The sequence below is a fragment of the Scatophagus argus genome, chromosome 16, assembly GCF_020382885.2.
Source record: "Scatophagus argus isolate fScaArg1 chromosome 16, fScaArg1.pri, whole genome shotgun sequence".
NCBI classification, from domain to species: Eukaryota; Metazoa; Chordata; class Actinopteri; family Scatophagidae; genus Scatophagus; species Scatophagus argus.
This window is the reverse complement of record NC_058508.1, coordinates 15,997,742-16,013,325: the sequence shown is the minus strand read 5'-3', so window position 1 is coordinate 16,013,325 and position 15,584 is coordinate 15,997,742. Positions and strand designations below refer to the sequence as shown.

At 43.4% G+C, this 15,584-nt stretch overlaps 1 protein-coding gene across 1 annotated transcript in view; it reads right to left on the bottom strand.

Annotated features, from left to right (window-relative positions):
• The window catches only part of pde4a (phosphodiesterase 4A, cAMP-specific), a 45,505-nt gene extending 38,181 nt beyond the window's left edge, over positions 1 to 7,324 (bottom strand). The window contains exon 1 of the mRNA XM_046414043.1: positions 6,103 to 7,324. Within this exon, the coding sequence (XP_046269999.1) occupies positions 6,103 to 6,398 (296 nt within the window). The 5' untranslated portion in view covers positions 6,399 to 7,324. The remainder of the gene's footprint in view (positions 1 to 6,102) is intronic.
• Between the last annotated feature and the right edge of the window lie 8,260 nt (positions 7,325 to 15,584).

Genomic DNA, 15,584 nt, shown 5'->3' with positions numbered 1-15,584 from the left:
CTGTCAACACTGTTATATCATAAAATGTGCAGCACGTTTCGAGCATGAGTTTTGTTGTGGACGGAATAAAAACAAAGGTCTGGACAACACTTTGGTCCACAGTGTACAGTAAGGAAGCCTGCGACATGGTAAGCCACTACTAATGCCATCTGTCGCTCTTCTCTAAGCAGGACTGACACTCTTTCATAATCATCCGAAGCTGACATCCTGCCAGTAATTTTGGGCAAGAAAAGCATCCTGGGGCAGCAGGTTTGGAAGTGATACCTCAGATGAGACGCTGACATCAGCAGGCTGCAGCAGGCAGCTGAACGAACGTGCAGTCTTCATCTTTGTCTCGTCTGTGGCAAGTGTGGTCTCCAGGGGCCCTCCTCCATCCTGAGCTTCAGCTCCGATTTATTGTGAGTTCTTGATATGAACTCGGCTCTCTTGGCGCTCCCCCGACGTACCTCACATTAGTCTGACACTGCGCTCTGCTTGACAGCTGTATGCTATTTGTTCTTTCTGCTCCACTGTGTTTGTGTGTGTGTGCGTGCACTGACACACAGCTGACAGAAGGTTTGTCAGTCTCCGTCATTTCAGACAGGTCTGAGCTAAGACAGTAGCCTGGAGCACATTTCAGTGGGGTCGTCTTCTCGGTGGAGGTCACTCTGCCCCAGCTGTTTCTACATTTTGGCAGTCCGCCTCGCCTACTAGGATGTAACATGGCCACAATATCCTTGTTCACACATCTACCTCATCAGGCAATCTGCTGCAGAACAAGCACTTATGTTAGAGATTTCTCTCAAGCAGAGCTATTTGCCGAGAGGTGACAAACTACTACTTATTTTGAAATTGAATACACTGCACATTTGGACGTTTAAATTCTCCCAAGACTCAGCAGCGAAAACCTTTTTCTTAGTTGTAAGTGGGTGACTTGATTACACTAAAAATGTTTTTCCTTTTTGTTCCTCTTAGTGCCTACAGGTTTGAAGAATAAGTTACTATTAAATTTGCTAATAGGATTTTTTTTCCTCTTTTTTTGCATCAGATGAAAAATAAAGTCTGTTCTGAATTCACACAGGATGTTTTTAGTAGGTATTTTAATCGCACAGTATACTGTTTTCCCTTCAAATGGGCTGCTCTGTGATGCACAGGTCTGTTTGATGGCAGCTTATTGCCAGCCGTATGATGAAGGCGTTTGAGTCTGCTCTGCCCTTGAAGTCTGTGATTTTTCAAGTAACAACTAGAGCATGAAGAATGAAAAATTACATCAGCATAAAATAACTTAAAGGAGAAGAATATAGGAAGAGATGATGCACTGCACCGATACACTGTCAGTGGTGGGAAGCGCTCTCCACCGACTGGGGATATGAAGGTTTGAGATTCTGATATGGCTTAGGGGGGGTGAGAGACTCTGCAAGCAGCTGATGATCTCAGTGGACAAAAGAGGGAGAGTGGGATGAAATGACGGATTTATGATTGAGAAACTATGCACTTAATGCTGCTGTAAGCAAGAACAAGACTATCAGAGAGAATCTGAGGAACTAAAGAGAACCGGTGAGACGAGCCGCACAATAGAGAGACAATGCGGAGAGCAGAAGTGGAGATGGAATCAATACTCCCCATTTACACTGGGGTGAAATGAAGCACCGGGAGAATAGAGGATCAAAAAGAGAGAAATGTAGCAATCAAAGAGTGTAATTTTGGGGACAAAAGACTGATTCAAACAATATTATTATGGATCTGAAGAGATAATAAATCACCAGCATGAAGCTTATCACAATCACACTGAGCATCTTCAGAGAGGCAGAGGAGACTGTTGCACAATAAACTGAGGCATGAAGGTGTTTTAGTGGACATGAACACGACACGAAAAGGGCTGCACATTGTTATAGACAAAACTGAAGCAGACCAGATGCACCAAACTGGAGGATATTTGTGGTTAACAGGTGGACTTGTTGTGCAACTTGGATTTTTGATGCCGTGGCTCACTTTTGTCTCCTCTCACTGGGATCCATTCCCATCCACACTTGTCAAAAACACACACAAAAACAAACGACTAGTGTGTCACCACTTTAAGAGGATTCAGTGTGAAATTAATTAAAATGCAACGATGCCAAGGTTTGCAGTCGATTCATGAGGCAAACCGACTCTACTAAATGTGGTTAGCAGTGGCCTGAGTATCTGTAAGAGCCCGTTGAGTCCTCCACTGAGACAAAGTGATGAACGGAGAACAAAAACACAAAGAGGAACCTTGCATGAGAGCTGTATTCGTTCCCTTCAAGCAAACAACCTGTTTGGTGTCACTGCTAAAAGATCTCGGAGGGATTTTACCTGAGGTCTCTGAAATCTGCCTGAGCCAACCAAAGTGAGCGCCGTTCCAGTACATGAACTGCCTCCAGATACTAATTAGCACGGAGACTAGTGAGAAAGCACAATGTATTCACAGCAGAGTGCAATCTGTAGCTTAAACAGATGGTTCCACCACACAAATGAGATAAAAGGTCTATTACTTAACGCTATTAAAACACATTTGACAGTACAAATTCTCTACATGAGACTTTTTGTTTGTGGAGTGTAGAAATTTATGATCAACATCAAAATACAGCTGTTGTGGTAATTAACTGGGGCTGCACCTCATTATGAGCTAAATTATTGTGGCAGCTGGCCAGTCAGGCAGGCAAAAGAGCAGCTCCAGTTTACAAATCAGCCCTGGATCCCAGCTCGAGGAAAAAAGGTGTAAAGAATGCATGAAGTGGTGGTAGGTGAGGAAGGGTGGGAGGGAGGCTTTAGTTTGAATTTGTTGCAGAGGACTGAACAAGAAACAAGCCCTGGTGCCGGGATGAAACGGCGTTCTTCATCAGAAGTGCATTAATATTCACTTTTTCACCTTATAAACATACAAGTCATGCTGCATATCCAGTGGGATCTTCTACATACTGACAAATTATACAGTCCTGCCCATCAAGTGCCTGTAGGCTTTGCCTTTTTTGGGTAAATGAAATCTATTCTACAAATGCACAAAACAAGTAACCATAGCAACAGAATTGCGGGAAGAGCTGTTACTCGTTCAGTGTCAGTCATTCATTTTCGTGAAGGAACTTCCCACAGCGTATTGGGCATGGGACCTGATGACTGATAAGCTCATATTAGCACCCTCTGACAAAAGGACTAACAAAAGAGATCAGGGGTGGGAAGAGGAGGAAGACTGACACTCTTTAGGGGGCGGGGGGGTGATTGCCACTAAGACTGCCATTTTGTGGGATACCACATAGAGATAGAAATAGACTCATCAAAACAGTTGCAGACAATGCAAGCAATTATGCACCCAGAATCCCACTTGTGTGCCATCCGTTCCTAGACTGGCAGCTGTTGGGAGTGCTTCATTTTCAAAAGCAAGGGTATCAATTATAGTAACACGGTACTATTTGCTTGTCTCTGGAACCTTGTCCCAAACAATTTCACCAGCAGCTCTCGGGCTGATTGATCTTTCAAACCACCAGATGAGGTCTTGACCAACCCTTCGTTGATTGAACAGTCTGTTTCCTTGAGACGCTAAGGTCATCCGCTGGGTCGATCAGTGCCCAACCAATCGAAGACATATTACTTTTTCCACCCTCCCACAACAAAGTCACTTACATGTCGTTGCAATGGCACAAAAATATTTGCTCTATGCTAAAAACAATGGAAATGTATCCTGAATTCATAAGTATACATTAAAAGATCTCAGTGGAAGAGTGTCTTGCACCCAGGAACATCGTTATCAGGATCAAAGGGTCAACTTCTACTTCTTGTCCGTCTTCTTTCCATCTCTCCGCGTTTATTGTAATGATAGTCCCAGGCACTGAGTGCATGGAAACAACAGCATCCAGAACAGCATTGAGAGCAGATGGGCATGGAGCTGCTTTCCATAGGACGGACTGAATGCAAGTTAGCCTTGAGCTAAGAACACAGAGCTGCAGTATGCGCATAGATGTTGATGAAGCCTGATGAATCCAGTGAGGAGATGAAGCATCGAGCTCGAAGCATCTTTAACCCGGACATAAGTAAGGAGGCAGCACAGTCGCTCTAATACGTGAAAAGAATGAAAATCACATCAGCACAACGGAAATCCCTCTGGCCTCGGGCTGATATGAAAACAGATAAAACAAGGCCTATTGCAGTCCATATGGGCTACAGGTCTGACACTAACCTGTGTACAGCCCACTCAGAAATACCTCCACACACACACACACACACACACACACATGCATACAGTGCATGCCACATTTCACTACTATTCATGACACACAACGTTTACCCTCCTTCCTGACCAGCGTACACCCACAGACCGTACACATCACTTCATGCTTTGCTAAGGCGCACACACACACACACACACACACACACACACACACACAGAGAGAGAGAGTTGGAACCAGCTTGGTGTGCTCTCAGAACTGAGCTTGTCGGAATCAAATTATCTCTCTCTCTCTGCCCTCTCATGGTTTGCCACCCACAGAAGGAAAAGGGCAGGCAGAGTCAGTCCCAATGCACTGAAGATTGGACTACCTCTGAGCGTGTCCTGAGGACTAAAATACAAATCAGCCCTTCCTCCAGTCAGCTGGAGTTGGCCCTTCTCCCGGGGGCCTCCCAGGAAGGCCGTCTGTGGCATTATAAAAATGAAAGAAAGAAAACAAATAACAACAAGAGTAAAAAGAAAAGGGAAAAAAGGTCCCCAACAGTCCCCTTGAGACCAGCCACATGCTCAGGGATATGTTGTTGGTGTAATAATCACCCTGTTTAATGTGTTGCTCTTGTGGAAAGAGCACATTTGGGCTTCATCGGTGATGGGGAAGAGGTGACGGGGGGGTGTGGGCGTTTGAAACATCCAGACAAGTAAACTAACTCTTTCGCTCGCAGGAACATCTGGAGATTTCAGGTCACACGAAGGATAAGAGCAGCATTTGCAGCCTTGATTTTCACACTGTGACAGTCTCTCCCAGAAACAGGGATACCCCTCTTTTTACAAGCACATGAAAAATGACTCAAATTAACCAGCATAACCCCTCCATACTGACTGTTTAACAATAAAAAACAACCAGGTTCTGCATTCAGAGAGGATAAGTGGAGCAACTGTTGTGTAAGAACAAAGCAATCGTATCAGAATTGTATCGTTCCATGACTCACTTAATGAAATGCCTTTAATCTAATCTGCTTGATTAACATGTATCGTGTAATTTGATTTAAGTGCTGGAAGAGTTGTTATCTGGTTGAGTTTAAGTATCACATAATTCGTCTGTGTTTGTCCCCAGTGTCAGTCAACGTCCTCCTGCTAATGCAGTGAATTTTAAGCTGTCATATCTGATCAGAGAGCAGCTGCGTTGTGCCAATTAAATGCTGTCTGAAACCATCTGTGTGGCATCCCTGTGACATAAGTCCAGGTAACACTTGATAACTTTCTCATATCTTATTTATACCACGTAGGGAGAGTGTATTTTCAGCCCACCTCATCCAACACATCTGTGGAGGGTCAGAGGTCAGGATCTTAACCTTTAATTTAGAGACTCTCTGCCTTGTTAAAGGGCCCTTAAGCAGGGTGTATCCTTGTAAACATTTTTTTTTACTTTTTAGTCCTCCACCCACTGGGCCCCAAACCTCCCATCTGCAAACAAGCTGATAAGGCCTGGAGTGGAGTGCGGACGATGGTCATATCTCCGTGCTGTGCCGCACGCTCGAACGCACCCACAAGACCTTTGGTACCATTAAAACGACTGATTCTCATCAGCTACATGGAACATGTGGACACTCCTATAAACCTTTACTGGGAATTACAGATGCTGCTCCTGCGTTTCGAGTGGGCGGACTGGTTTGCGCTTCATCTGACACAGTCTATCCAAAGACGCATAACGCATCAGCACCGAAAACCCACGCGTCCCGCCTCCCGATAGAAAACGCTTCATATCAGTTAACCCTTCAGGCACACTGCGTTATTACGCACTCATTAAAATGCACCCCCCCTCCGACACACACACCCCACCCTCCATCATCCCTCCTCCCTCCCCTCCCGTTTACGCATATGCCTTGTGGGCTGTCATGAGCTATTATTGGGATGTTTGGACTGCACACCCCTCTCTCGCCTACCGTTTATTCCCGACACAATTTCCGATGGATGTGTTTGTGGTCCCGTGGAAGGAGGATGGCCAAGACATCCGAGACTTTTTCAGTCCTGGTCGGTCGCTCGTATCCACGGCGTCGGAGCGCTCCATGTGCCGGTGGTGGTGCCGGTCGGTGTCGGAGTAGCCCCGGTGTTTGATTTTGATCGGAGTCCGGGGTTGCCTCCAGAGATGCTGCGGAGGCTTCAGAGTCGCCTGTCCTTCCCGGGGAACCGGGAGCGACAGGGACAGGCTCTTCTTAGAGCATGGAGGTGGTTCCATCATAGTGCAAAAAAATATATATGTATATATTAAAGATTCTTCTTTGAACTTATTGATTAAATGATATGGCTGTATTCTGTTATTTCAAGCACAAAACAGAGCGTTTCATGTCCCTCTCTGCCACTTGATCTCTGGGAGAGCAAATCAAAGTGACCAAGTCCAACACAGCCCAGACCAGAGTCGTGTTTTCTGAATATCATCAAAAGCTGTCACAGTGGTAATCTGACAAGTTGTCCAAAAATCATTAATCTCATTGTTTTCAGTGGTAATCAGGTTTAATTTAGCCCAGAATCTCCGCTCTGCCGTGATCCTCACCAGTCCTGGGTTTTGGTGATGAGACGCCGGTCCTGCTGCTTCCCCTGAAGTTTGACGCCTCGTCGCCCATGGCGCACAAGCGGATGACTGTATTTATTTTAGAGAATTTATTGCTTTTTATCAGCCACTTATTGCAGAGACACACAGATCGCCGGCGCTGGCTTCAGTGTGTCTGTGTGGTGTGTGCTATTATTGCTGCCCGTATGTCTTTCAGCTGAGCTGAAATTTCCAAGCAATTTCCATAAAAGTACTATTACGGTACGTGTCGCGCTACGGCATCTCTGTGCGCACATACACCGCAGAAGTCTCCAGTAATTCATCCATGGAAATGTCTGATCCAGTAAATTTCAGGAAGATGTTAGATTGGACTCAGTAACATCCGCTCTCAATGCATCAGGATGTTGTGAAGGATGGTTGGACATGTCCAAAAACCACATGCGATCCTTTGTTCTGTGCTGTCCAGAGTCTCTTCTTCGGGTTTGGTTTTGTCAGAACGCATCATAAAAGGACACAAACTGATAATTGCGGAGGTTCAGTCATCCTGTTCAGTGTGGGCCATTATCTTCCCAGCCTCATATTTGCTGGAGTTCGACGACAAACATTGGCTTCACCACAAAGCTCTCTCTCACCCTCTCTCTTTCTCCCTCTCCCTCTCTCTCTCTCTCTCCCTCTCCCTCTCCCTCTCTCTCTCTCTCTCTCTCTCTCTCTCTCTCTCTGTGCCTGTCTGTCTGTCTCTCTCTCGGCATGTCTATCTATATGATGCTCTCCTCAGTGATTTGTGAGCACTGAAGGGTTTGGAACCTTTTATGTGCTCATCCACTATATGTTTTGCCCCGTGCGCCAGTTCATTGCGCATTTCCTTGACAGAAAACAAAAATAAAAAATTGCTCAAATGATATCAGCTGGGAAAGAGGTTCATAAGATCAGGCGTGGCACGTAAGATGCCATTGTTTATCATTTTAGTCATTTGTAGCAGAAAATCGTCTCTTTGTTTTAGTGGGTCCAACATGAGGACCAACATGTCAGCCCCTCTGGAGTGACAGCACTGAGACCTTTCAGTCCTGCCCACGTGTGTTCCTGCACCCAGTATTTTTAGATGAAGAACAAAAGTAAGGAGAAAAAAAAAATACCCGTTGGGAGCACTCACATTGTTTGGAGAGAAGGTCTTCTTGCCATCAGGGCCGTCGCAGCTAATGGTACTGTAGGACTCTGTATGAAAGCATCTGACAGTTCATGCTAATGTGTTGAGCTTTATTCAGTCTGGGGTCAATGCTTACTCTACTGTTATACACAAGTGATCTGCTGTGCACAGTAAATGATGCAAATGCAGACTTCACTTCTGATCATTTCAGTTGAGGCTGATTGGGAATACAAGGAACAAGCTGCTCATATTAATTAATGGCACATTTTAAAGGATCACTGATCTGAAGAAGCTGATGTTCTTCCATGTCTATCAGGACAGCCGTTGTTTTGGGTTTATGTAGTACAGGCTTATAAAAATAACCTTGCAGTGACATTCATATGACGTACCTTCGACGAAAACGAAGTCATGTTGTCCGTGTCTCCCTGATGATGAATTCCCAGGAAGATCGACTTGATTTCTGCATCATGTTGACACAAATGGACAAGAAACATGGACCCATATGATCTTTTGATCTTTTGCTGATGAATTATCAGTTTTATATATTTGAAATGATTCATTTCATGTTCCAGTTGTGTTACAGAAATGCAATTCTAGATATCTGAGAAGCAGGTGTGAGAAAACTATAAAGTTAAAAGTAGTGAAAGCTATAAAGTTACCTTCTTATTAGTTACAACTCCAAGCAGGCATATCAATAACTTTATTTGATTGGTCAGAAGTGAATTTTAGACACTGAGAATAACTGTAGATAATACTATTTCCACAAGTCAGAATTCATCCATCCATTTTCTATACCGCTTATCCGTCAGGGTTTCAGGGTTGCTGGAGCCTATCCCAGCTGACTATGGGCAAGAGGCGGGGTACACCCTGGACTGGTCACAAGTCAAGTGCAGGGCTGACACACAAGGACAGACAACCACTCATGCACACACTTACACCTAGGGGCAATATAGAGTAGCCAATTAACCTAATGTTAATGGTACAGGGAGAACATGCAGACCAGACCAGGATTTGAACCTGGAACCCTTTTGCTATGAGGCAACAGTGCTAACCACTGCACCACCATGCCTCCTCCAAGTCAGAATTGAATTGTGGATGTCAACGATCAGTTTTGACTGAAAAATTGTATACAACATTAATCAGAACTGCAACTCTCAGAATTACATTATGGATATTGTAAACCTGAAATTATAACACATCAAAATTTCATTATGGATGTCTGTAATTGATTTTGGAAAGGTTGAAGAGCTGAAGTTACAGATATCTAAATGAACATTTCCAAGAGTAAGAAATTAAATGTTGATATCTGTAATGATTGGTGCCAGTCAAAATTACCTTGTGTTGGCTTGGAATTTTAACTAAGAAGTTGTTGTCATCTACGACTGCTATTACCGCTGCTGATTGCATATTTAAAGGGCTTGCCGTCCTGTTTGTGTATTCTTGTGGTTAAATCAAACTCTCTCTTGATTAGAGATGCCAAACACCTGAGTCAGGCTGTAATCAAGGTGCTGCTCAGGTCTAGACAGGATTTAATTTCATCACATTAGGTGCATCTTTAGCATCTGCAAATGCATCAACTTTTTGCCCTCATTGCACTGGAGGAGTTGGCAGCTGAATGCGACCAGGCTGTGACGAGTACCAACATGACCGCATTGGGATGCAGGTTTCTTTGCTGAACCATTAGTACATTTTTAGATGGATATCAACAGCTCCTCAGGTTTCCCTGAAATCCAGTATCCTGAGTTAGGATAAGCTTTCTATCAGAGTAATGTGAAAGAAAGAGCAAAGCAAAACTCTCAGATTTGCTTCTTGCTCTGCAACAGGATGATGCTATAACCTAGCCTAACCCTAACCCTCATTCAGGGAAGAGTTAAGTTAAAGTTGAAGAGGTTCAGGCATCCAGAGAAGATGCCTCCTAGTCATTTCCTGTTGGAGAGGCAGCCCACCACGAAGCACAAAGCTGCCTGGACTCATTACGACCTCGGCTTCAACTGACCTGCAGTCGCCTTCAGAGTTCCTGAGAAGGAGGCTGGAGGAGGCTGCTGGGAAGGAGGACATCTGGGCTGCTCTGCTTGTTGCCACTTTTGACCCTGACACAGATAAGGAGCTGAAAACTAGACCGCCGGATGTTTGGACGTACTGTAAAGTTGGAAAGTCGCTGTTTCTCTTCTTCCCCGCTGTCAGCGCAGTGTGAACGCTCTCAGGAGTGATGCTCTGAATAATATGAATGGTGATACTGACAGCTATAAATTATTGAATGCAACATATTGGTGCCAGCGTGTGCTCTGATGCTTTCACGTGCATTAGAAGGTGATGGATTTTCCACTGAGGGACATGCATCAAAAAGTACGGCATCAAACGAGGAAGGTGTCAAAATATGTAAAGTGAATGAAAAAAGATGGCACTTCATACTGTAATAACTTTGAGTTAAGCACTTCAGAGAGTCTGGGTGGAGGTCTGCTCCAATCCCGCCCACTGGCTGATCCACAGTCCTGGCAGTCACACCTCAGGCGACTCAAGCTTATTAGCCGGAGGCCACCGGAGACAAACAGCTGCTGAGCCCCATGTGGAGCAAAAGAAAAAACTGCACCGGGTCCACTGTTTCCATGGGTCCCCTGAAAGCATCCCTTCATTTCTCCCCAGCGATGGTGCCTCTGCTCTGGAAGACTGAAACAGAAGGGAAGGATGTGACCAGAAAGAAATGTAGGGCACAAACCAGGAGAGTTTCCACGAACACTAATATTTTAAAAGCATGAAATATTACCTGTGCTCTTACAATAAATCTTTATCATGCCTTATGGTTTGATGGAGACACAAGTGCATAACCATAAACAGACACTCGGTCCAAACCAACAGTTTTGTTTTCTAGTGTGTAATGAGCGTCACAGCCTCACAGGGCAGTGAGTGCGGTTAGAGACTTTCAGTCTGGTTTCTATCTATTCTGTAATTACTGGCTTTAGAAATAGACTGACATTCAAAAGGCTTGTTTTCCTCTTTCCACATGCTTTTTTTTTCCTGCCTCAACCCAAATTAAATTATTTTATTCTGTGCTCGTGTCCAGCTGTCTGGATTTCACAGCAAGTAGGACAGAAGCGAAAACAATTTCTGCTTGATGTGTTTGATGTTAAGAAATGTTGCTTAGAGCTACGATTTTTAACTTTGAACCAATATGAGGAAAAATACAAAAAGCATACAGTGTATTGCAAGAAATTAAACACAGGCAAAGGTACTAATTAAAGACATTAAGCTGGTCAGATCTAAGCTTACAACGTCTCTAGGGCTAAGTGATAATGTGAACATATAGTTTTTTTAAATTAAAAACACTGGACTGGATATTTGCTAACATAAATTCAGCCATCTGCTTTAGGCTCATCATTACAATAAGCAAGAACTCTTATCTAATGGACCTAAAAATACTCTCACGTATTCTTTGGCGCTTGATCGCGAAATGCTTTCCACCAGACCCAAAGCGGTTTAAACTAACTGGGAAGGTAGACCCCAGAGAAAAGCAACAGCAGCAACATAACCCGAGCCGAGCTGCAGAAGCCTGGCGAAGAAGTATTGCAGCAGCTCAAGCACAACAGAAAAGCATTAATCATTTTGTCTGTGTCTTTAAAAGCCAGGGCAGGACTAATTTTAGAAGTGTTTTCTCAGCTGAATGAAAAAAGCAAAACTAATATAGCTTTTTTGTGTGTTGCATTTGAAAAAAAAAAAAAAAGAATGATTAAATTTGGCAGGGGGTGTCACAAATTCTGAGAGTCTTGACGTTGACATGAATGTCCCATGTAATCTCAGTCATGTCTTATTTTGATAACCCCAGCGAATATCTAAGAGCGTATTTACAACAGAAATCTCAGAAATGTCAAACTGACTCTCACTTGCCAGAATCCACACATCAGCTGTCACATCTGCACGTCATTTACAACCGGTTGAGCTTCAGAAGGTATTTTGACTATTGATCTGCTAACGTGTTGTGCTACACTCACGTCTTCAGCCCGTATTGCAGTTCATGTGCTCTTTATATGAGGTGTGATGCTATTCTTGTCTCTTCCTTTACCCCCCTGCTTACTATACACCATTAGTCTGCAACTGATTTTCAGTTTTAAATTATTATTTTTCCCTCAGGCAGCTGTACTATAATACATTCAATACTGTATCCTTGAGAGAAAATTGTCAATGTGGTACACAACCTTCGAAAATGATGAGAGAAAGAGAAAAAGAAAAAAAGAAAACACTGTCTGAGACTGGATTCAGAAAGAATTTGTGGAAATAACTGTGTTTTTTCCCCCCATTTGAAGCTGATGAAATATTGTAAGAATAGGATTCAGGAAATGTTTAGACAAACCCTAAAATAGCAGCTCAGGGCTGCTTATCAGAATCACAGATTAAAGTATTGTTTCTCTGGGAAACACCTGGGCCTTTAGAATAAAAATATGAATGTTTAGTCGAGTTGAATTGCCCTGTAAGGAATTGTCCTCTGAAGAATGTTTTCAGCACAATTAAACATATGATTCAGTAGCTTCATCTGCATGTGAGTGAGCGCAGAAAGACTCCAGGAGTCTCTCCTTTTTCATTTTTTATTTCTCGAATCCTTGCATGGCAACAAAAGAAACTCGCTTGTTTTCATTTCACCTGCGAAAACCTTGACCAAATCAGAAAGGAAATAACAGTCATGATTTTATTCCCCTCCTTGTGTTAGACCTTTAAAATATTTCATTAACTCCAGCAGCACCAAATGTACTTATATCTGAATATATAATGTTGTTGAAATATTAACATGTTCCTTTTCTGTCTAAAGCACTCCACAATGACATATAGAAGAGACATACAGGGGGGAAAAAAAGTCCAAAGATTTTTTTTCTAATATTCTCCAAGTAAGAGGAAAGTAATGAAAGGGGCACACAGCAGATGATGGAATGACCACAGACCGACTGGACTGCTCCACTGTGGTGTGGAAAAAAATAAACTGTTCGTCTTGCTTGAGTCAGCTGCACACTTCATTTAGTGAGCATCTAATTTATTATGAGCAACCTCGCCAAATGGCTCTGCACGTTATACATTCATATTGCGAGGAGTAATTGAAATGCCAAGCAGTCTTACTTGCTCAGTACATGCGGATGAGATGGCTGCGCGGGCCATGGAAAAGTACCGTGTGCGTTTCATTCTTGCCGTTTTGATGTTAATGTTGGAGTGTTGCTGTGTGTACAGTAGAAAGTCTACATAGAAATTCAGCTTTAACTTCAACTTGTAGACCAGTTTCAGCTCACAGCCAATCACAGAGGACCGGTGAACTCTGCGTTGACCAGCAGAAAGACCATCAGCAGCCTGTCTGGCCTCTGGCCCACAGTCTACACGTCGGTCGGGGGGGAATGCTGGGAAATGGATCCACTTTCTGCCAGTGAAGGGCCATGAAATAGTAATCCACACCTCTTTCCTGACAGTGAGCAATAGTCTGGCAGCAAATGGGAGTGTGAGTGTGTGTGTGTTTGTCTCTGTACACGTATGTAGGACAATGAGAAGTGAAAGGAACTTTGAATGTGTGTGTGTGAGAGAGAGAAGGAGGAACAGAAAAGAAGAGAGTGTGAAGTGCTGGCATGTTCAGACAGCTGCAGTAATATGTAACAGTGTTTCAGCAGGTCGCTGATGCAAAGTGTTGAAAGGATTCCTGAAATAACTTAATGTTGTCTTTTTCTTGTTCTGTAGAGGTGCAGTGGTGGGGGTGGACTGTCCTTCTCACACACACACACACACACACACACACACACACACACACACACACACACACACTCATGCTGACACTGTGGAGTGGAGCTGCAGAAAACCTCCACACACGCTGAGCAACACCAAAATGCACCATCATTCACAAGCGACTGTGGGATGTGCTCACAAGCAGCAGAGCGAGCCGCCGCTTCATTTTCACGAAAAGTACCCTCTTGTTTATCTCCGAACCAACTGGATCTCGCTGAAATTTAGCTGAAGGCGGAGGAGAAGTTAAACAGGAAAGGATGCAATGTTGCGTCAGACAGAAAAGGTTTCACTTCAGGGACAAGCTGAGGACCAGCGAGACCTCAAATGATACGATAAATAGATTTCAGAGCTTCTAAAAACTTCTGCTAATAACATTGTGGAGCTTTAATGGCAACTGGAGATGGGAATCAAGTGTCAGAATGACCACAAGGTTGTTCTTTCGCTCCGCATGTGCTCCTGCAATGCACATCAACAGTCACCAGAGTGAAATATATTAATGGTGAAACAGCAAGAGTAAAACAGTGCAAAGTTAAGGCTTTGAAGGATCCATTTGTCATTTTTTTAACCACATGAATTATACATATTCAAATATCCAACTGAAGAATTTGAATTAGAAATACAAAGCAGAGTTGTGGCCTGGTCATGATCTTGTGTCAGCCTTTGTATTAAAAAACCTGTCAATCAGTTTGGGAGTGACAGCAGGTTCAGATCCTGCCATTTGAATTTTGTTGGTGAGTATGGCAACGCTTTTATTTCTGTTTTTTTTTTTCTACATTTAGGCACACAGATTGTGCCTCTAAAAACACACCATTTTTGAAAGAGTAAACGACAAAAATCTGAGCTTGTTTTGTTGTTGCGCTTGGTCAGTTTTCACATCACATCAATATAACAAGAGTGCCATGAAAAATCACCTTAAATCAAAAATAGAAGAGAAAAACATAGCACACAGCAGCCAGAGATGGTGTTCCCACTACATCTTGTAATTCAGTAGTGATCATGTCAGAGACAAGTGGAAGCAGAGGAAATAAGAGGAAAGAGGGCTTCTAGATAAAAGTGTAGTCTATTAATGTCGAGGAGGATGACTTGGGACAGGGGATATGAATCATCAGGGGGAGGAGGACAAGAGATTCTTCTTGAAGACATGAGTTTTTTGGGGTGTATGAAACATCTCAACACTCTCTGAGACTCTCAGCTTGAGAGAATATGTATGAAGGAGCATGCATGCACGAGAGTATGAAGGAGGTTCATCTCATCCACGGTCACCGACCAGATCACATTCTGCACGCTGGAGACGTTCACTTTCTCCAGCCAAAGAAAATGAGACCACGGCAGCATTTTGTTCAGGAATATCTCCTCACGCTCTGCCTTCGAGTGCACCAGAGCAGTAACGGTGCCTTTATTTCCCATAAAGAGAGATTGCCATCTGATTTTATAGTGCCACAGTGATATACAGTTACACAGAAGATCGACTGCAAAAGATGAAAGCGAGGAGTGCAACAATACCCGAGCTTATTTCAGGGGAATAAGGGTTGTTCTGGCTTGGAATTTAAATCCATACTATAACATAATCTTGTTTGGGTGTATAAGCAGGAGCACCCAAGCCGAGCGGCTCAACCCCTCTTCTGAATTAAGCAAAAGGCAGACTAAAGGCTTTCTCCTGGGCCATCAAGCTGTTCTCCTGTTTTATAGACTGTTTGTCAGAGGGGGGGGTGGGCTGCTTTCTATGACTAATCCTGCTATAAACAGCTCTTGTGACATACCCTATTTGGTTACACTTTGTTGCTCGTTTTGCTTAAATAAAGCGACAATAAATCATTGCACATGCAAATTTTACATTTTACATGTACATAACAGCGAACCTGTAAATTTAAATGCACCCATTTCTATTCTGTGCATGCGAGCAATAAAGCGAAAGGAATCGGTTACATCTTCGGTCTTATGGGTCATGCAAAAGCACAAGAAATCGAAACTTTTCCTTCATTTGT